We start from the raw sequence: 20,838 nt of genomic DNA on the forward strand, positions 1-20,838 counted from the left end.
CCTGAGTATTCATATTTTAGCCCCATGTCATCCACTGAAGTACAGTACAATTATGCTTATTCATTTTAACCTTCATATACTTCAGAACCTGAGGAATAACTGTTTCCAGGCATCAGACACAACACTTGATCATTAGAAACAGCTCCACTTCAGCCACCTACTTGGCAGTATCAGCTCCGCTGGTTATGAGGGTGTTAATCAAAAGCTCATGTCCGTATCTTGCAGCCACGTGCAGAGGGGTGTTACCATCCTTATCAACACAGTCGATTTCCCCTCCTGCAAAAGACATGTTCATACAGTTTAACACTGAAAGATTAAGCATGAACCAGTGACCACAAACGTTATTTCTCCCTAGCAAATACAGCATAAGCAGTCCAGTCACAGGCACTAAATTTGAGAGACCAAGAACCACCACACAGCAAGCTGTCAGCTGTCACCCACTGGTACTTAACGTGGTCTGGCAGCAGCATTTTCATCTCCCTCTCCAACTGCAGTGGTGGGGAAAATGGTGGGAAATAGGTGAAAAGGATGACATATGATGGTAAAGTACACGATACAGACCTGCTGCTCATCTAAAGGTACAAATGGATGCCTTGAATTAAACTAACAAAATAAACTGCTGAAACTATGCCCTTATTCATAAAGGCACTGCCACTCAACCTTACCTGTAAGACACTAATGTTAAATAAGAGTTCATTCAAGAGGCCAGCAGGAACACACTGCAAACAACAAGCGTGTTGTGTGCCTTCTCTGTGTCTTACCAAAGAACAACCAAACAGCACTTAAGTAGAACTTTTCCTGTTGCAATTTAAGCCTGTCATCTCATGTTTTATCTTCATAAGCAGGAAAAATAAATTCTTTCTTTCTTCTCTGCTGCGGCTTTTGACTCATGCAAAGATTGTTATCAAGCCCTTGTTTTCTTTTTGGACCAAGGAACTGTAATTTTTTCAGCCTCTCCTTGTAAGTCAGGTTTGCTGCACTCCAGCTATTCTCGTCCTTCCCCCAGTCCTCTCCAGCTGGCCCACATCCTTCTGGAAGTAAAATGTCAAAAGGCAGAAACAGTATTACAGCGGACATCTCCCAACACTGAGCTGAGCAAAAGGATTCCTTCATGCCTGCTGGCTATGCTCCTATCTATACACTCCTGTACATTGTACAGCACCATGTACATTGTTGATCTTTTTTTTCTTTTAAGCACCATAACACTGTTGAATTGTGGTCAACAAGCTTCTGATCCTCTACAAGCCCCAGAACCTTTCTTGAGGAACCGCCACCCACCTGGCTGTTGCTGTTCTGAACTTGTCCAGCTGATATTCCTGCCTGTGTGTGTGATCTTCCCTTTTACAGGATTATTTTACAGCATTATCCTTTTACAGGATCATTTTCCATTTCCATTTCTCCACCTTCTGCCAAACTAACAGTCTCTCCCAACTTCATGTTTTCTCCAAATGTTAAAAGCACATTTTCTATTCCACTATCCAAGTTGTTAATGAAAATAGTGGGTAGTTCCAGACCCAGGGGGGAACCTGAAAACGCCCTCACTACACCTTCCATTTCAACAACAACCATTACTAATCTCAAAGTGTAGTTTTTCAACTAGTTATGTACCAACACTGTAATATTTTTAATACTCCACTACTTTGCTGTGAGAATACTTTATGAAAGCATGTAAAAAGTCTTGCTAACATCAGGATATGGTAGTGTTTACTGCCTGTCCACTATTCACAGGAGATAACAGGCCATAACTGCAACAAGGAAAGTTCTAGCAAAGCACTGTACAGCATTTTCTAATGGTAAATAAAGATCAGTGAAATGCTGGAACAGGTTCCCTGGGATGGAGCCTCCACCAGAGGAGGTCTCTATGAACATTACCTGCCCACAGAAAAGTCAGAGGACTGTGCTGTGTTCACAAAGCCTATTACTCTGCTGTAGAAGAGAATTATGATGCTTCAGCATCTTTTACTCTTGAGAAACCTATGCCAGATATTGCCCATTCCTCCCTAACTGTTTACAAACAGTTTGTTCATTCCCCATTTTTAATGATAGGTATCACATTTGCAATTTTAAGGTAATCCATTCTTCCTCTACAAGTTGCTAGAGGTAGCAGCCAGAAATTGAGACATCTTTGGCCAACTCATTAAGTACTGCAGAATGAAACTCCATTTTTTTAAATCATTGACATTTCTGTCTTCCACAATATCCCACAGCAACAAGGCATGAAGTCACTTGCAATCAGATCTGTGTACAACACTAAAATTAGAGGGGCAGCAAAGAAAGAAAGAAGTGAAACCCAAGTAACTTGAAGAAGAGTAGAGAGGTGTGAAAGACAGATGAAGAACTGCCAGTACTTTTACAGACAAATCCAACAGAGAGCAAACAACAGCTGTAAGTCAGAGAGCATATTTGACTAAACAACTAAAAATTGCATGAAGGCCCAGTTTCTTCCAGTTTGCCCAAACTCATTTTATTATTACTATTTTATTTATCCAAGGAGAGATATGACAACAATTTGCATGATGACCTGAAAGAAGCATGATGTACTGAAGACCTCCGTTTTAAAATACAATCTTGTGTAAACGTATCATCACAGCGTAACTGTTCAGCCATCTTCAACTTCTCACACTTAAGTCCCAAGTTTGGGATTTTAGAAAACAAACAAAAAACCCAACCAAACAACAAACCCAGATCATCCTGTCTGGTATAATGGCCAAAGCTGGGAAGCATAAGTAAACAATCAGTAATAGCAACCTCTGTCAATCGGAAACAGGCCTCTGCCAGATTGCCAACAGTAATAGTTGTTACACGCTGTAGTATTGTTGAACAAGAGATACCTGATAAATGACTGATAATCAGGAATCCTGGCTATGCCAGAACAAACAGGGTGGCGCGGGTCCACCCTCCTGAGCATTTATTCAACACTTAATGAAGACAGTGGTGAGGGGTGGAGCTAAGGGAGGTGAGAGAAGTACAGCTGCTGAGTGGAGGGTAGAGAAAATGGTCTGAGCTCTAAGAACACCAGGGCTCCCAAAGGAGGATGACTGGAAACTTTTTCTTTTTTTAGTTTTTAAATAATTTGAGAAAGAAAGTTGTGCCTGCTTCTGAGCAGAAAAAAGACCTAAATGCAGCTTTGAACTCTTGTTTTCAGGTTAAAAATAACAACAGATCAGCTGGACCACCATCAGCTGGAGGAATATGGGATTTTGTTAAACAACCAAAATCTCAACTTGTGATCACATCCTGGAATAAGAGTTGTCAGTGCAGCTCAAAGCCAGAAGTTGATGGAGAGCTAAGCAGCTCTCAGAGCAGTCCTTTGGCATTCTGGGTCAGAACAACTAAAAATTGCAAACTTGGAAACGCCTAATCTTTCGGAGAGTCATTAAACAGGCACAGAAACTCACCATTCTGAATGAGGGTCTGCGACCGTGTGAACCTCCCATGGACAGCTGTCATGTGTAGCGGGCTCTTTCCATCCTTACTCTAACAGAAACAAAACATAAAACCAACCATTTAGCATGTAAAGCAGTGGTAACAATTTGAAGTTTCTCAGCTCAACATCCTACAGCTCTTTTTCAGATAAAATCTCCACTGGCTTCAAAAGTCTATAGGACTGAATCTATACTTATAGTAAATGCAGAAGGTATAAGCATACAAGTAAAACTGTTCCTCGACAATGAGTAGGAAATGGGCTGGAGCGGAGCCTGTCCTTACAGCCTGGCTGTATACAATACCTGCTAGAAACCTACAGCTATATGACATATTATTCTTGAATATTATTTTTAAGTAACATTTGCCATTCAGTCATTATTTTCCTTTGCAATGTGGGGAATAAAGAAAAGCAAAGGAACCATAAAGATAAGTAGGAGCTGTCTCTGAGAGATTCAAGAACTATACTCTGTTTATCAATCTGCATTTTATAGACACATCCCAGAATAAAAGCCACTATATTAAAAAGTTTTGGTTAATAAATCCCCAGGCAATCAAAAATAGGATGCCTACAAAAGACAATTAGAAAACAGGGAAGGCATATGAAAGGAAGGTACAATGAGTAGAGATCAATGCTTTGGGTTCTAGAGAAAGAAACTGAAATTGGGGAAGCCAAGGAGCTGAGAAAATAACAAGGGAAGGGTACCAGCCTCACTACTCACATCACTACATGTTTACTGGCATGGGGTTTTGCATTCATTGGCAAACACAATCACCAATTTCATTTTAATAATTCTGCGTTTAAATAGTGCACTGACTATTCACTGATCTCAAGGGACTTGCCAGAGGTGTTGAATGCTAGGAGACCAGTTTTACAGATGGGAAACTGAAACACACAGAGTTTAAAGTAAAACAGTCAAAATCTTATATGAACTCAAGTCTTCTGGTACCCATACCAGTGCCCTCTGCTGAGTAACAGCAAGTCCCTTTCAGCTTCATCAAGACAAATCAGCTGTATCTCAAGAGCATTCAGATATCCTAAATAGAATCACACTTCATACACTCAGGCTCTAAAACAGGTAAACAAACAACCTTCAGTTCTTAATTCCCTGGGAAAGTCAACAGGAACTTTTTAGAACACGGTTTAATTAAATCCATATTGTAGAGGGAAGGAAAACACCAGAAAGGAATAGTTCCTTGACTTACCACCACTCCCTGAGATAACATTTCGACAGAGCTCCTGGGACTATATTTTACTAGTGATTCATGCCTTCAGGAGAGTGGCTGGCCTAGAGTTTAAAGCTGCCATTATATTTCTCAAGGCACTGAGAGCTCCTCTGCTGGAAAGTAATCTCATCCAAACAGTTTCATGGTCAACATTCTCAGCATCACTCTACTTCCATCAAGTATTTAAAGCCATGCTGTACTCGTTATTATGGTTTCCAGTCTCCTGAGGTATGCAAAATAGGATAAAGTAAAACTGAAGAGCTGCAATGCAAGTTTTACCTGAATGTTAACATCTGCCCCATTATTCACTAGTAGTTCAAGACACAGTGCTCCATGAGTGGAAGCAGCAGCAAAATGCAAGGGAGTGAATCCATTATTATTAGGCTGATTTACATTAGCACCATAGTCAATCAGCTCATTAACAACAGAATCCTGACCATTGTAACAGGCAATGTGAAGTGCAGTATTTCCATAGATGTTCATTTCATCAATCTAAAATGAGACAAGGAGACATAGTTAAAATTACAGACATCAGCTTACCATTTTACATAATGCATCACATACTGCAAATGGAAATAGCTGGAGGCTTGAACTGTCATAGGGCATATTTCTCACCACCAGATTTCATTGACAAAAATATACTCACAGAGAGCTTAACTTGGAATGCTTTACCTTTACTATTATTAACTTTTTATCTTACTGGCCACTTCTAAAAGCCAGTATGAAGCTTAAAGCTGATAGCAGGACTATATAATGATGATGATAATGACAAAAGTCCTAAGAAACTGGAAAGCTTTTACATATAAGTGGGCAAGCAGAATAAATAAAAAGCTCACAATCTTTATTTAAAAAAAATTAAAACACTGACTATTGAATTTTTATGAACAGAATCAGGCTTAAGAGCTCTTTCCACAGATTTCTTTTGTGAAGGGAGTGAAGGTGTCTGAAGGGAAGGTTAAACTGCACAGCCATTTACACTTGAGTAAGAAACCACTTTCAGTAGCTCCATATTATAAAGATATAATTAAGATTACGTTAATTCTTGATGACCAGCTTAGTATTCAACTGCTGTTCTGTAAAACAGGACAAGACAGATTGTACAAAAGACTCAAGGATGATGTGAATACCCTTCCATGAAATACAGGCGTCTCAAAGATCATACCCCCAGTGGTGGAGAATGTGGAAGTTAAAGGTAGTTATCAGCATAGTACTGCTAATAACAGGAAACACCTATTCCCCTTCAACTTCACAGTCAACAGCCTGTGAACATGGACTTCTGACTTTTTTTTGGCAGGTCAAGTCAGCTGAAAATGCAATGGCAAATACCATGGCTTTATTTGACATCTCTGGTTAACCAGTGCAGGCTCTTCTGATCATCTCACTGCTGCTTTGAACCACTGAGTTGACAATATTATACTAAGAGAAGTCTGTGCCCTGAAAAAAAGTTCTTTTACAGAGTGAAAATAATCCTTCTCCTTCCCTCCGTCAGCTACAGAGGAAATACAGGTCCCTAAACTTAAACCACCTGAACTACTGCTTAGTAAAGTATGCAGCATCTATGTTGAGAAGAACCTCTCATCATATCAAAGGGAATGCTGAGCCAAGAAAAATTTCATTATTCCATCTTCCTCTGCAGGAACAGCATATATTTTCTGATTTCTTCAGCAAGGTGGCCTGGAATTTACTGTCCATATCAGACATTTTTTATTCCAGATTGTTTCCTGGTTCTTGAACCAATAAACCACATGAAGCACAAGGTAGTCCAGAAAATGAGAACTATTTTCTTTAGAAGCTCTGCCAATGTCTGTAGCAGCATCCGTAAGAAAGAAGAAAAGAATATCTCCAAATATGGAGAAACATGGAAGCTACAAAGTGCACATTACCACATACCTCTACCCCCAGGTTAAGGAGGTGTTTCACAATGTTAATCTGCCCATTGGATGCAGCTGCATGAAGTGGGGTGTAACCCTTCTTGTCTTTACAAGTCACTTCTGCACCATGATTAATCAGTAAGGCAACAACTTCCAGGTGACCTTCAAAAGATGAAAGATAGTAACCAATAAGTATACCATCTTACAGCATCACTTCTCCCAATTACTGCTTTCTTGCTAATACACTTCCCCTTTCACTGCTGTTTCACAATGCTCCCACAGTTTTACAAGGGAAAAACCAGCATTTTTGTAAGTGTTCTTAATCCCAGCTCCAGGCCTTGTCAAGAAATTCACGCAGTCACCGTCACCAGATGTGTCAAATTTCTCTTTACTAAATTAGTCTTCCAGTCATTAAAAGAACAAAACCACACCTCTTTCCTATTTATTTCTCTAAAAATAACAGTTTTTGTTTTACTCTCCCTGTTACAGAAAGAACAGTGAGCACAGGAGCATGACAATACAAGTCTCCCAAAACAGCTGATCCTGCTGATGTCATCTGCAAACACAACTGCTATCACTTGTTAGTTTTTGTTAGCAATACAAAAAAAACTTCTAATAAATGATAAAATGAAGGTATCCTCTTTTCTAGCACCACTGAGGACACAGAAAACTAAATTTCAAGTAAGCGCAAATTTGATCCAAACCCTACCAATACAAACACAAGATTTTCTACTGAATCCACTGATCTTTGGATCAGGTTTTTGACTCTCCAAAACTGTATCATTAACACAAAACTGTGCAAAAAATCCTGAATACAGGTCTAAAAATGTTTGAATCTAAACTCATAGTCTATACACACATACTTAGTCCGCAATAGCCTCAACAGTCACACAGACTGAGAGCTGACTGCCAGATCAACGGGACATCTGTCTTCAGGAGTCAAATGCCTACCCCTGAACTAGGGTCTCCCTATAGAATACAGGGGAAGAACAGAGCATCTCAAAATGCAACTTATAACCCACCTGTATCTTCAGTTTCCTCCTCTCCCTGAAAGACTCAAACCAACTGGCCTGCCTTCCCAGGTAGTGCCCTAACCACCAAAATTAAATCAAGGCTAACTGAGGAATAGTCCTTATTGCTTCATGTTGAAGCAGAGCTGTCTTAGAACTAAAAATTTATTATGTCAAACACCACATAAAGCTGTGCACCATCTGAATTGTATGACACTTTCACAACAGAGGCAGCTCTGGTCAAGTGCAGGACCTCGGAAACTTTATGGACAAAGTCCAAAGTGCCCAAAGATATTTAAGAACTCAGGAAACTACATGAGGGTTTACAGGATGACATGCTCAGGTCTCATTATCTAAATTCTGTCCAAATTACACTACAGACTCCTAAAACCCATTGCCAATTTAGGCCTTAAATGTTATCTAAATATTTTGAAAAGTACATCATGATTTTCTGAAACAAATTAAGAGCAAAAGAGATGTGGAATTGCACAGCACAATGTAAAAAGCCTTTCACCTCTGTAGCATGGAGTTCAAAGCTTGCTAGCTCAAAAGCCAAATCACATTTGTTGGCAAGAGTTTTTCCATCTGTCTGTGTACATCAAAAAAACCCACAACATGCTTTTCTCACAGTTTGAAATCTCCTATTATCTCATTTCCGAAAGTGCCAGGATTAAAATCATGATTTTGACAGGTCAGATGGAAGAGTTCCTGGCTGAGGGCACACACCACCTCACAAATTATAATCTGGAATATACTGCTTGCCCAACAAAAGCTCTTGAACAAGTCTGACCACTACCACAGGCAATCTTGTTCTAGCATTTTAAAATTATAATGCCCCACTACAAAAAATTTTCCTTTAACTTGAAAGGAATGATAAGGTCTATTGATTTATTTAAGCAATATTTGGTAACACCACTGATGTTCTGAATAGACAAATCGGTTGCTCTTGTCCACTCTAGAATAAAAGATGACAATTTGCTTCTAACAGGAAGAAAGCCTAGGAACCACTTCCTAACAATATCATAACTTAGCTACTTACAAACACAGATAAACAGCAAAATTTGTGATCATATTTATCTGCATTTTATATAAAGTAGTTTTTAGCAAACACTGAAACAAATATAACCTGTATTTTTTCCAAGTTCAAATATACTTCAGGCTGCAATTAGAGTCAGAAAAAAAAGACCAAAATGAAAAAATCAACACACAAAGCCCACAATTGACTGTGTTAAAAAGGAAATCACAGCCAAGTTCTCACCAGCTGCAAAACTGTAAATGGACAGTGTGTATTTAGATCAGCTGAACCCTTGCCTCCTCAGGGTAAATACAATGCTCACTTTCCATGGCCAGGTCTGCTCTTGTCCATTTTAAAACATGCTGTTAGTTTGTGAATAGGAAATTAAAAAGAAGGAGCAACAGCCCAAGCCTTACCCATGTACGCTGCCCAGTGAAGAGCTCTTCTGTCCTTTTTGTCAAAAGCATTGATGTTTGCCCCCTTGGCTAAGAGCAAGTTCACCATCTAGAAGTAACAGCAGCAGGTAAACCAACCCTGGAGATCACACACTCGACAGTTTATAACAAATCACTCTGGCAATAAAGTTGGGATCACAAAATCCTGCTTTTGAATGATAAATTTGTGAATTACACAAATACTGTTCAAAGCTGCATGCATTAATGTGGTGACAGCTGCAAGTAACCAGGACAAGTTCTGTGTCCACAGAGGGGTGTGAGAGCACGCAGGGTGCTGCTACTCCAGTGTGCCTCAAATTCAGCTTGGCAAAAAACCTAGAAGAGAAACAGGCCTGGAAGAGAAACATTGCTCTTAGTTGTTACTGTTAAGACCAATTTAAGGGGTTTTATTGTGGATTGGGACAAGATTCCTCCAGACCATGAGGTAACAAACCCTAAAATCTGCTTGATCTTTCAACAAGGAGTGTCTATTTCTTGCCATGCCATGGCAATTTTTACTAAATTCCCCTGTGCCCTTGGCTATGCAGACAGGCACCAGGCTGCTTCGCGTATGATGCTGGCCTTTTAGACAGCATGGCTAAGAAGTGAAAAGCTGCTTTCCCCATCGCCAATCATCCACCATTAAACATAAGAAAAATCAAGGAAAAAAGAAAGGAAACTGAATGGAAAACACATTCAACAACTGCCTTTTTCAGCAAAACATTCTAAAATCATAAATTACAGACTGGATGATTGTCCTCCTCTCACACACTGCTTTGCCACAGACACCAGCTAGTAACAGCATATTCAGTTAACATTCCTGATATACTCTATCCAAAAGCTCAGAAGCTTTAGATTATGATGGTTAGACTCAAGCATTACTATCTCTTTCCTACAGTGCAGTATTTTAAAGGCATTATCATCACTTCACAGGAATTTCCATTCCTTTTCCTTCTTTTAATTACAGTACAACTGATCAACTTTTGTTAACAGAAGCCTACTGTTCCAGTCTAAGAGCTTTGATTCCACATCTAGATCTTCAGGTGTGGAATGGGCAAATGAGGATGCTTGCAGCCGGATCTAAAGACACTAGCAAAACCCTTTACCGGGGGGAGGGGGGGAGTATTTACAAAAGTACGCTTTTTTTCATATAGAAATGGTAATTAGACTAGAAGGGTTTCTTTGTATAAGTAGAAAAACCAGAAGCACATTTTCTAAAAGAAAATTAGAATAAGAAAAAATTAGAATTAGAAAAGCAGACAGACTGGATCTCACACAGCTGAACATTTCTTCAGTGTGAAATGAATCCACAAGTTTTCCCTTCTTTCCGTTCTGCCACTCTTATTTTCACAGGGAGTCAAGCTCAAAAGAGCCGAGGACACACTTGAGTTGCCGGAGCTGGTGGCACAGCCAGCTCTTGAAGGCTGCACGCGCACCTCGCATGCTGGCTCTGCACAGGTACTTTCCAGCCAATATCTCGTTTCTGCAGGTAGGAAACCTGTCGCACAGTTTGGAAAGCAGCCAAATGATAGAAATCATGGGGGTCAGGGATATGGGCCTCAGTCTAGACCCAGCCACAGTAGGTCAACTGTTTGAAGTGGGAAATTAAATAAATAAACGAATGATCAATTACACTTTTAAGTAACTCACCTCAATGTGGCCATTCAGTGCTGCATGGTGCAATGCTGTCCGCCCGCCTCGGTCAGAGACGTTGACACTGCTCAGCATGGGGATGATGACTTCCGCACACTTCACTGCCTTGTTGGCAGCCGCCACGTGCAATGGGGTCTGCCAGTTCTTGTCCCGAGCGTTGACATCGGCCGAATGCTTAATCAATACTTGCACTGCTTCCTGCAACAGCAACACAGATATATCCATAACCAAGCAGTTCGAATAAATACATGGCCCACCTTCTTGACAGCTCGATCGTATTACCTACGTATATTACTTATGCATATCAGACATGGCCAGGAGGAGGAAAACAGAACAACTTTTATCAAAATAACATCCCAGGCTAGAGAAATGGTATTGTTGATTCAAATGCTAGACTACACATCACCTTTGCTGTCATTTAGAGCAGTGTCCTCACAATCAAAATTTCCCAATGTGATTTTAGGATGTACAAAGCTGCCTATGCAGAGAGCCCAACCTGCTCAGCTGATTAACCCTCCATACCCCAGTCATCACCCATTCATTGAGGAAATGAATGTGCTTATTTGAGCTCACAGTTACAGAAATTATTTACAAAATGAAAAGCACATCATTTTGGACAGTAAAATCATGGCAAATTAATGTAAGTTTTATTTATAAACAGGAAAAAGGAGAAAATAAAACAGAATACATGAAAACAAAATTTTAGCTTTGCAAAAACATGAGAATCATGGGCAAGGGTTGATGCTGGTGTCCCCAAGTTAAAATTAGCATTTCTTCCCTCCCTGAGGGCTAAGCATAGGCCAAGGGTCTTCACTGCAACATCCATTTTGTCAACCTAAGACCAAACAACATCTTTTAAAGTTAATTTTGTTGCTTAAAAGTGAATATTTCCCAGTGAGAAAATATACTGTTCTCTCTTGAGAGACTGTCTTGCTGGAGAATTCACAATCAGTTCTTTTCTGCTTCTACTCATGCATCTGCCATTAAGCAAGTCAGATGAAAAAAACAAGTATATCACAAAATTACATTTTGTTTCTTCTTCCTTTTTTCCCCACAAACAAACAAAATACAAAGGAGCCACTGGGACACAGTAGCATTCAAGTAGTGTTGTCTGCTAATTACAACTCACAGCTGGTAACTGGGAGGGAGACCCCTAGTCCTACATAGTACCTTATTCTTTTTGCATAACTGAAGTTTCCTGGTAAGCCCAGCCAACATTTTATTAATGAATATCAAACACATACAGTGTGTTTAAACAGCACTTTTGTATCTAGAATGGCCCAGAAGAGTGCCTGCAGTCTCTATCAACAGTACATCCATTACTAGGAGTTTTAGTTCTTTGTCCTCAACTGACCTCAGCAATTTCATTTTCTACAGCCATCTCACAAACTGTCCTCAGACAGATTTGTTCAGTTAGTGACATTGCATCTCTTACAGCACCAACAATGATATGCCACTGTTGATGTCTCAACAGGAATTTGTTTTTTAAATTACAGGCCTACTGTTTTAAAAGTAATTTAAATGTAATTCACTGGAGACCTACCCAGCTGGGACATGAAGTCAGCAGGAAAATTCATGCACTTTGACTCTTAATGAAGGAAAGAAAAAGTTAAGGGAGAATTTTTAGAAGTAAATAGTAAGGACTGAAAAGTCTAAGCTAAAAATATTCAGACTTTTTAAAAAAACATTCACACATTTTTGTTTACATCTGCAAATCTGCTGCTCTAACAGATTTGGGATCAAAATGTTAAAATCCTTATGGAGAAGTTTTAATTTTATTGCTTTTGAGAGCATGAGCTACCCCTTTTTATTAACATAATTTTCTACACATACATGCAGTCCACAGCTATGGTGTAAGCCTCTGTTTTCAGTGTCTCTAACTATCCCAAGTTATCATAGTGAAATCTCTTTACTTTTTTGAACTGTATAAGGCTGAAAGTTGATACATCCATTAACAATCCTGCACAGACACATGTGAGGGTCTTGATTTGTAAATAAACATTTAAATCCCTAAAGCCCACTTGAAAAATCATCAAGACTTAAGCAAAAATGTGTTCATGCTTTTAATCAACCTATAAAAGGGTACAAGAAGACAGCTTCTGAATCCTGTGAAAGCTTCATAGTAAAACTTAAAACTTGTAGGTGATCATTCTAAAAGCAACTGTGCTCACAGAAACTTCAAAAACCACACTGAATCCTACTGGTCAACTTCTGGACCATGAATTCACCTCCTACTATCAATGTGAACGATGAATTCACCTACTGCTATCTACTACCGTCACTATCAGTTTCGTCCTATTATACTGAAGCTGCCCATTTGTTAGCTTGTGTAATAAAGTAAAAGCAGCACTGAAAGCACCTCAAAATGCTGAATCTTGTTTCGAAAGTATTACTAAAAGTAGCGATTATCATATAAACAACAAAGAAAAAAGACCAGGAGAAGAAAGCTATGTGTGTTTATAAAATATAGAGCAGACCATGAAAAGGCATCAAAGGCTGGTGCCTTCCCCTGCTGCCTCACTACTGCACCTGGGTACTCACTTTGAGGTACCAGAACTGCTGGCACAATGCAGACAGTTTCTCATTGTGCAATTGGCCTTCAGCTAACAAAGAGTTAAAGATGAGACACAAACCCACAGAAAGACATACATTTTCTGTTAGGACTGTCACTGACAATAAAAATCATGTACTCTGACGCATCCTAAAAAAGAAACCAAGCGCACTGCAATTCCCACATCAGAAAAAGATTGAGGCTGTTTTTTAAGGTTTAAGCCTGACCTTTGTTTTCCAACATGGCTTTTTGTATTTTGCCTCATTACAGCATTCATACTCTATCAGATATTCCTTTCAGAGGGTTTCAGCGGATGCCAGCAGCTGGGAAGCTCAGCCAGCAGCCAAACAATGCCCAAGTTCAGAAGCGAGCCCAGGATTCCTGCCTCCAGGCTTGGCAAGCACTGGGACTGTTACGGAGGTGATTTGAGTCCATCAGTCTCTGGAAGACAGCCACCCTCTGTCTCTTTTACAACCCCTCCCCTCATCCCCAGCAGCCAATTCAGTCTGCAGTTGGGCTCACTGTTAACTAAGTATTAGGAGGATAAAAGTATACAGGGAGGTCCAAAATGGAAAGCCAAGAATAATGGTGCAGTTGAAAACACAGTCATGCCTGAGCTGCATTCCTGATAGTTATTGCCGCTCCTTTTTGAGATAGCAATGGGAGAAGTACAACATGATGCTAGAAGATTTCTACTTGTCAGGGAGAAGAAATATGGGCTAACCCTCCATTATGCATGAATCAAATGCATTAACAGAAAACCTAATGGATGCCTTGAAATGCAATTAACCAAAACAAACTATGTGGTAATACGTGTTGGATCACATACACATCCACTCCCTTCTGGCACATGCACAGCGTGCACACATCCATATGGATTTATTTGTTCCTCTTTATTTCACCACTTGAAGATGATGTGGCCACTGTAGACCACAGTGGACTCTATCCCACTTCAGTCCTCATCACCCACTCCAGCTGACGGTTGCTCAATATGACTCACTACGGTAACGCAAAGCATTCTACAAGGTGAAAATCAACCACATTAAGGCTAAAACGCAGCTGTAACTAACTTGTAAACGCTGGCTTTCAGCTGCAATGCTAAAGGCCCTGCACACAGAAAATGTTTTCCCTGTTTGCATCACCGTGCTACCTACTATGGCTCTCAATGCATTATTTTTTCCCCCCAGCAGGTAGTTTACATGCAAAAGGAGGGTAATCAAATCTTACTCACTTCACTTCTTGAAGCAACTGCTCGGTGGAGAGGAGTCAGCCACATATTGTCCTTGGCATTAACACGAGCGCCTGCAAGTAAACAGCAGAGGTTACATCCATGCCTTGGGTGCGACACTGAAAGCCTTGCCCAGTTGTTTCCTAGTAACAAGAGCTGAGCTGTATGTGATACTCCCAGTGCTCACCACGACTCTCTTGGCACCCTGTTCACCTTGGAAATGCATTTCCAGATCCCAGATAGACAGGAGCTGAAGCGTGATTTGGAAAGAAAGGAACTCTATAGGTCGGACTATTATCAGGAATAGCTTTGTTTACAGGACACAAAAGAAGCAAGATTTGTTGTAGGGGATTACATATGTATGTACATGTACGTCTATGTATATGCATTTTTTTAGATCAGCTGATACAGTTGGGGAAAAAAGCAACCCTTTGCTCAGAGCACTGCTGCTGTCTGCAGACATAATGAAGGGAACAAGCCTGAACAACCATCTCCTTTCCAGCTCCATCAGAGAGACCACTAAAAGATGTAAACGCTTCCCTGCTTCGCAAATCTTGCTGGGATCAAGAGAACAGGACTGGGAAATGCTCAGGTTAAGGTGGAAACTGAGCACTTGCTGCATCAGCTTCTGTGGGCATTATTCAGCAAACATCAGAAGAGGGATGAAGGAGACTATCCGTTTGCCTTCTGCGTGGTTCAGTGATAATGTGCACTCCAACAATGACAGCTGCTCAAGAAGATGGGTTTGGGGTGGCTTGCCGGAAAAAAGGATAAAGAAAGACTATTTAACAACTACAGCGGTGCTGGCTGACTGCAGACAAAAAAAAGGATCCTGTATATTTGTGTGATAAAACAGATTTGTTTGAAAGAAATATTAAAGCTGTTCACTGATGTGACACCCCAGAAAGGAAATCTAGTGAAAAGGACTAGAGAAACTAATTTTAAAAAGGGCTTAACCTGAAAATGTACCACTCAAGCCTGCAAGTAGCAGTACTACTCTGAGAAGACTAGCACATGCAGAAAAATTTTAGAGAAGCACAAGCATCATGAGCCTCTGAACTTCATGAACAAAGGATTCTTAAGCTTCATTTTGCACCATAACTTAAGTGCATACAAAAGCCTGTAATTAATAAATCACACTCTGAATCAGAAGTACTTTCCGAAAGCCGTTTCTCAGGAATATTAAGGTGCTTGCCCCTGAATCACAGTGGTTACTGGGAATCATGCTAGATAATCAGAGAAGACACAAGTTCTTTCATATTTCCACAAGTTGGAATATAATTTTTTGGCTGCAAGAAAAAGAAAGCCACTTTCATCACTACTGCAACAATTAGAGGCAATACTCCGAACTTACCTCAGAACCTGGTATCTGGTGGTACAACCTGCCCTCTTGGAAAAACACCCTTTAGAAAAGACAACAGTTTCAAAGATTTTTTCTAATGAATCTGTCTAAGCAGGGAAGCTGTTAGCTTCTTTTGTCTTCATGAGAAGGCCATTATGGTTGATACACATTAGCATCCTGCCCTTTGCCTACACTACCCAAGGCCCTAGAGACAGGCAACAACCTCCTCCACCATCAGGAAGATGACAGACAGGGCTCCAAGGCATTGCATCTTATACTGATCTGGCCTGGTAGAGATCTTCGGGATGCAAATTGCCTAGATGAATTCCTAACAATTGCCACCAAATACCTCTTTTCGGGTTAAGAAATTTATTCTGTACTTGCCTTGTTTTTTTGCCTTATGTTCTTAACTAAGGTTTCTTTTGGTTTATTTCTACCCATTCACTAACTCCTACAAGCAGATGGTTGCAAATCAGAAAGGCTTATTTATGTGTGGAGTAGCAAAGCACGACAAACTTACCCTTCCTCAGTATTCAACAACTCTAGTAGCACTGGTGAATATGAAGATGATTAGAAAACCTAGGGAAGTGTGTCTGTCAGTAGCTATTCATGCCTTTCACTGATCCACATACCCTTTGAGAAACTGAAATAGTTGCCAAGAAAACAGCTACAGAAAATAACAAAAGCAAAACAATACCAGTAGAAATAAAATAATACACAGCATGCTATCATCCTTTTCTTCCACAGCTGTTTTCCACATCCCTTTACCTCTTTGTGCTTTGGGGTTCTTTATGTGACAAAGTGAAATTGCTCTTACACTGCATCGACTGAATATGTTTGTGATTTCTGTTTTTAAAAAGCTGCACAATTCAGCTGTTGTCTGTTGCAGGAGCCACTTGTTGTCCATTTACTGAGGTGCGCATTTTCTGAAAAGATGTTTCAAAATGTTTCCCTCTGTACTGCCCATTTCCTTCACCAAAATTCAGCTTTTAGGTTCCCAGCAGTTCCTTGCAGGCAACAGTTAATGACAATGGGCTGTGTCCAAAAATCAGAAGCTTAAATTTTCAACTCCATCCCACAACACTTCCTCAAAGTCACCCAGAAATTCAGTGTCCCTCTCTTCACTCTGGACCAAGTACCTTAACCATGTTTCAGTGCACTTTCTGCAATACTCTGTGAATTAATTTGTGTATTTATAAGGACAAAGAGGGCTGATAACACACTCAATTGGTGTATATGGTGTCCTTCATAGTACAATCTTCCTTGAAAAGATAAGCTGCTTTAAAGATTTCCCTTAACATCCTTTCAGGTAGCCACAGCACCCACTCACCACCCACCACCCCCCCATAAAATATCCACTTAACCCCCCCCCCTCCAGAGAAAAGCCTTTTCTTAGCTCTATCCTCTGCACCCTGCCCTCAGGAGAGCTCATACCCGTGGGCCTGAAGGAAAGGTTTGGCTGTTGGATTTGCTCTGTGAGGCTGAAGTAGACAACATAACATGTAATGTTAGAGATAAAATCAACAGAGGAAACTGTCTGCAATCCACTCTTCTTTAAGATGGCTGTTTTGTAATCTTTGCAATCTTTCACTCTCAAATTTTTCTGCCAAAAGAGGAAATAAATCTGAAATTGCCTCTGTTCTTTTGAGATCTGAAATAAACAACCCAACGCTGGCTTTCAGGAATAAAGTTAACATTTCTTTATCCTAACCAAAGCACAATTTTCCATCCAGCACATCTGCCAAATCCACAGGTCTCCAATAAATCTAGATTCTGCAGTCTAAATCTCTGAAATTAGGGATGGTCAACAGAGGAAGGAAACTCTACTCTTTAACCTATTAATGACATTATTAATACGCACCTTTCCAACTCCTGCTATGAGACACAGCAATAGACATACAACAATATAAGGGATGCCCCCCCACCTCACCTCCCAAACACAGACACACAATACAAAGCAAAGATCAGCATGAATAAAATATAACAACAGAGCGGCGCCACCCGATAGATGGAACTGGGACCCACAACACGAGAGCAACACAACACCGTGCTAGATGTGAACACCAGAACTGAACACCTGCATGGCAGCAACAGGAGGTTAGGCAGGATCTCCTCAGAAGCAAGTCCGAGTCACTTGCTAGGGAGGGAAATGGCCTGGGGATCCCACCAGGTGAGAGCACACAGGTCCTGGGTCGCTCAAGGAGAGAGGAGATAGTCCTGGGACATCCTCCAAACTTTTACCCAAAGGGGATACTCCTAATCTTGAAGGACAGGAGTCTCAAAGCCATGGGAAAGGCAGAGAGGAGGCTGCCTTTCCAACTCGCCTATTCTTTAGCCTGCCATAAAAGAGAAAGCCCTGAATGAGTGTTCAGGTTACACAGCACCTTCCCCTGCTGCCTACACAACAGGGACAGCCCAGAACCTGCTATGCATGTGCTAGTCTCACTTCCATATCTGTGTGGCAGAACTTACCAGGAACCCTTCCAAAGCATGCTGGGGTTTGTCCTTTTCCTCAGCTATTGTGCAATTTATGAAGGACGGATGTCAATATTGGGTGCACACCCTCAGTGCATAGATTTCTTGCCAAGATGCTCAGAGCTTTCTGAAAGAGTAAGGCATGGTAATATTGCCAAGATCACAAGCTCGTTGGTGGGAAACAAGGGGTAAGGGACTAAGCTCAAACATCATGCCCTCGGGCACCAGCTCAAAAGCCCTGGAGGGGGAAAGGCACTGGCACAAATGAGAATGGAGCTTGTATCTGCCCAGACAGTTCTCCTTGCACATCCATGACTGTGTCATCATACAGAGCTTCATTTATGTGAGATGGTTACCCTGGTCCTTCTCCTTCTTGACACAAAGGAGGTGAAGGAGAAGTGCTCAAAGCTCCCTGCTTTCATGTAGCCTTGAAAAACAAAACCACACAGCACATTGCCCCAGTTTGAACCATATGCTTATGGATCAGACCTTTAAACTGGTGTAAATCTACCTAGTTCTGACACTTAATGGGCCAAGGTGATTCATACCAGTTGAGGGACCTGACACTTTCTCTCCTGTATCAATTCCAAACAGACTCCAATTCAGTGGCTACCTAGAAAGCCATTTCTGGTCTGTCTCCAACCACCTGGGCAGAAGTTTTATTCATTAGACACTACATTTATTTGTGCTGCCACCAGTTCATGGGCCACAAATCTCTGAACGTGCATATTTAATTTAATTTCTCTCCTGAGCCCTGTACAAAATGCAATGGGTTGCTACTCCTACATTCTACTCAAGCTGAGAACATTATTGTTTGACACCAACAGCAAGCATTTCTGTGCTTTCTCTCTGGGAAAACACCTCTCATTTTAAGTCAGACAACAAAGTCTTTCTGCTTTATGTAACCAAATTTTATGATCAGGTTAATCTTTTATGATACACTTTCACTAACGCAGTTTACTGAATGAAAAGGTGAAGCAAAGGGAAGATGGTGCTGTTGTCTTTAAAGCCTAGTTCACGGAGAGATCACAATAACAGAGGTGTATATAATAACTCATAAATCTGCCCCTCCAAACCTCATAAGCCTCCAAACCTGCTCTTGGATGCAAGTACTGATGCTCACCATGAGTCATGATACTTCAGAGATTAAAGGACAATGAATACGTAGAATATGCAATAAAAGATTAATTTTGATTCATGCTGAGCTAGTTGGGAAAGATCCACATAGTTCTTACAGACTGAACCCCAGTGCAGTCCCACTGACACAAAGTCCAATTTTTAAAAGCCCACATTTTAAGTTTTTCATGCTCACTTGGATATATAAAAAAACCCCAAGATATATCACCTGCATTTTATGCTGTTGACCAGACAAACCCTATAGCCCATGGATGACATTTTGGCAGTGAGGTGCTGGAACTAAGTGTCCCGGAAGAATGCTAGAAAGTCTCCTTCCCTCATTAAGAGCATGATAGAAAACAAGAATATTCACCAGGGCATTTTTTGATGCTATTGGGATTCAGGGGAGAAATGGGCAGAATGGCTTCACCTTTCTCTTTATGTGGGTATTGCCTGTGCTGTTACTTGCAAAACTTGGAAAGACATTGCTCCTGCAATCTTCTCAGACCACAATGAAATGACAGTATGTGACAAACAACACACACTCCAAGAACACATGCACAGATTATTAACCCTTACCTCCCAGTGAAGAAAATAATGTTTGCATTTAGCATATTGAAAACCCACCCAAGCATAACTTGTCAGCCAAGGAATGTTCATTTGAGTCATTCTGCTGGCATCAGAGTTAGAGCAGAAAGATACAATGTATGTCCAACTACTTACCCTCATTAAGCAATTAAGACAACTCAAAATGCCCCCCAAAATGTACAGAGGAAATGCACAGCTACAGCAAACTGAATTCTCATTTTCTGCCTTCTCCAGGTGTGATTAGGCTGGTAATCCAAATAAATATGTTTGTGTGGTCTGCATGTGCCCATTAGCATCCTGATCTAACTTTGAAATTGGCTGGTGCTCTAAGCAGGGGGCTGGATCAGGTAACCTCTAGAAATCCCTTCCAGCCTGAGTTATTCTAAGATTCAAGGTTGGAAATTAGAAGGTGCCTTGCAATCACAGGACTGATAGTTCTGAAATAACTTTCTAAAAAAAATATTCAACTCCTTTGAAGAAGCAGTCTAATAATTTGTGAAACCAATCATATAGCAAGGTTGCTTGCAGGGGGGCAGACGTTTGTACCATAAGGTTCCTTTCAATCCCACATTCTTAAACCCCCATATGCTTTACCCTTACAGTTCTCCAGTTTAGAAAAACACTGCCTTTGAAATCTGCAAGCACACCCAGGAGTTTGCCATGAATTATGTGTACTTCTTGAGATATGTCTGCTTTATGCTTTGCTCTGACATATTTTGATCATGTTTTTTGTCACTACAACAGTTTGGAAATATTTTTAATTTTTTTTTGTTTAGATACATCTTACTGCACAGCTTCTATTCCCCAAATCAACTTCCCAACTCTTAGAATCATGTTTCTAATGTAAATACCACTTACAATTCATTTAAACTCATTCATAACTTTATTGCTATTATTCCATAATA

The 20,838-nt window shown here is 40.5% G+C and overlaps 2 protein-coding genes across 4 annotated transcripts in view; both read right to left on the reverse strand.

The window, feature by feature from the left end:
- Positions 1 to 20,838, reverse strand: part of LOC126053268 (splicing factor 3B subunit 1) — a 647,576-nt gene that overhangs the window by 506,124 nt on the left and 120,614 nt on the right. The gene's annotated exons all lie outside the window — the stretch shown is intronic.
- Positions 1 to 20,838, reverse strand: part of ANKRD44 (ankyrin repeat domain 44) — a 143,723-nt gene that overhangs the window by 49,325 nt on the left and 73,560 nt on the right. For all 3 annotated transcript variants that reach the window (XM_049798028.1, XM_049798117.1, XM_049797952.1), the window contains 7 exons: positions 14,416 to 14,486; positions 10,631 to 10,831; positions 8,963 to 9,050; positions 6,541 to 6,683; positions 4,930 to 5,142; positions 3,399 to 3,477; positions 162 to 276 (listed from right to left, as the gene is read on the reverse strand). In XM_049798028.1, the coding sequence (XP_049653985.1) occupies positions 162 to 276; positions 3,399 to 3,477; positions 4,930 to 5,142; positions 6,541 to 6,683; positions 8,963 to 9,050; positions 10,631 to 10,831; positions 14,416 to 14,486 (910 nt within the window). The remainder of the gene's footprint in view (positions 1 to 161; positions 277 to 3,398; positions 3,478 to 4,929; positions 5,143 to 6,540; positions 6,684 to 8,962; positions 9,051 to 10,630; positions 10,832 to 14,415; positions 14,487 to 20,838) is intronic.

Source organism: Accipiter gentilis, chromosome 1, assembly GCF_929443795.1.
Source record: "Accipiter gentilis chromosome 1, bAccGen1.1, whole genome shotgun sequence".
NCBI classification, from domain to species: Eukaryota; Metazoa; Chordata; class Aves; order Accipitriformes; family Accipitridae; genus Astur; species Astur gentilis.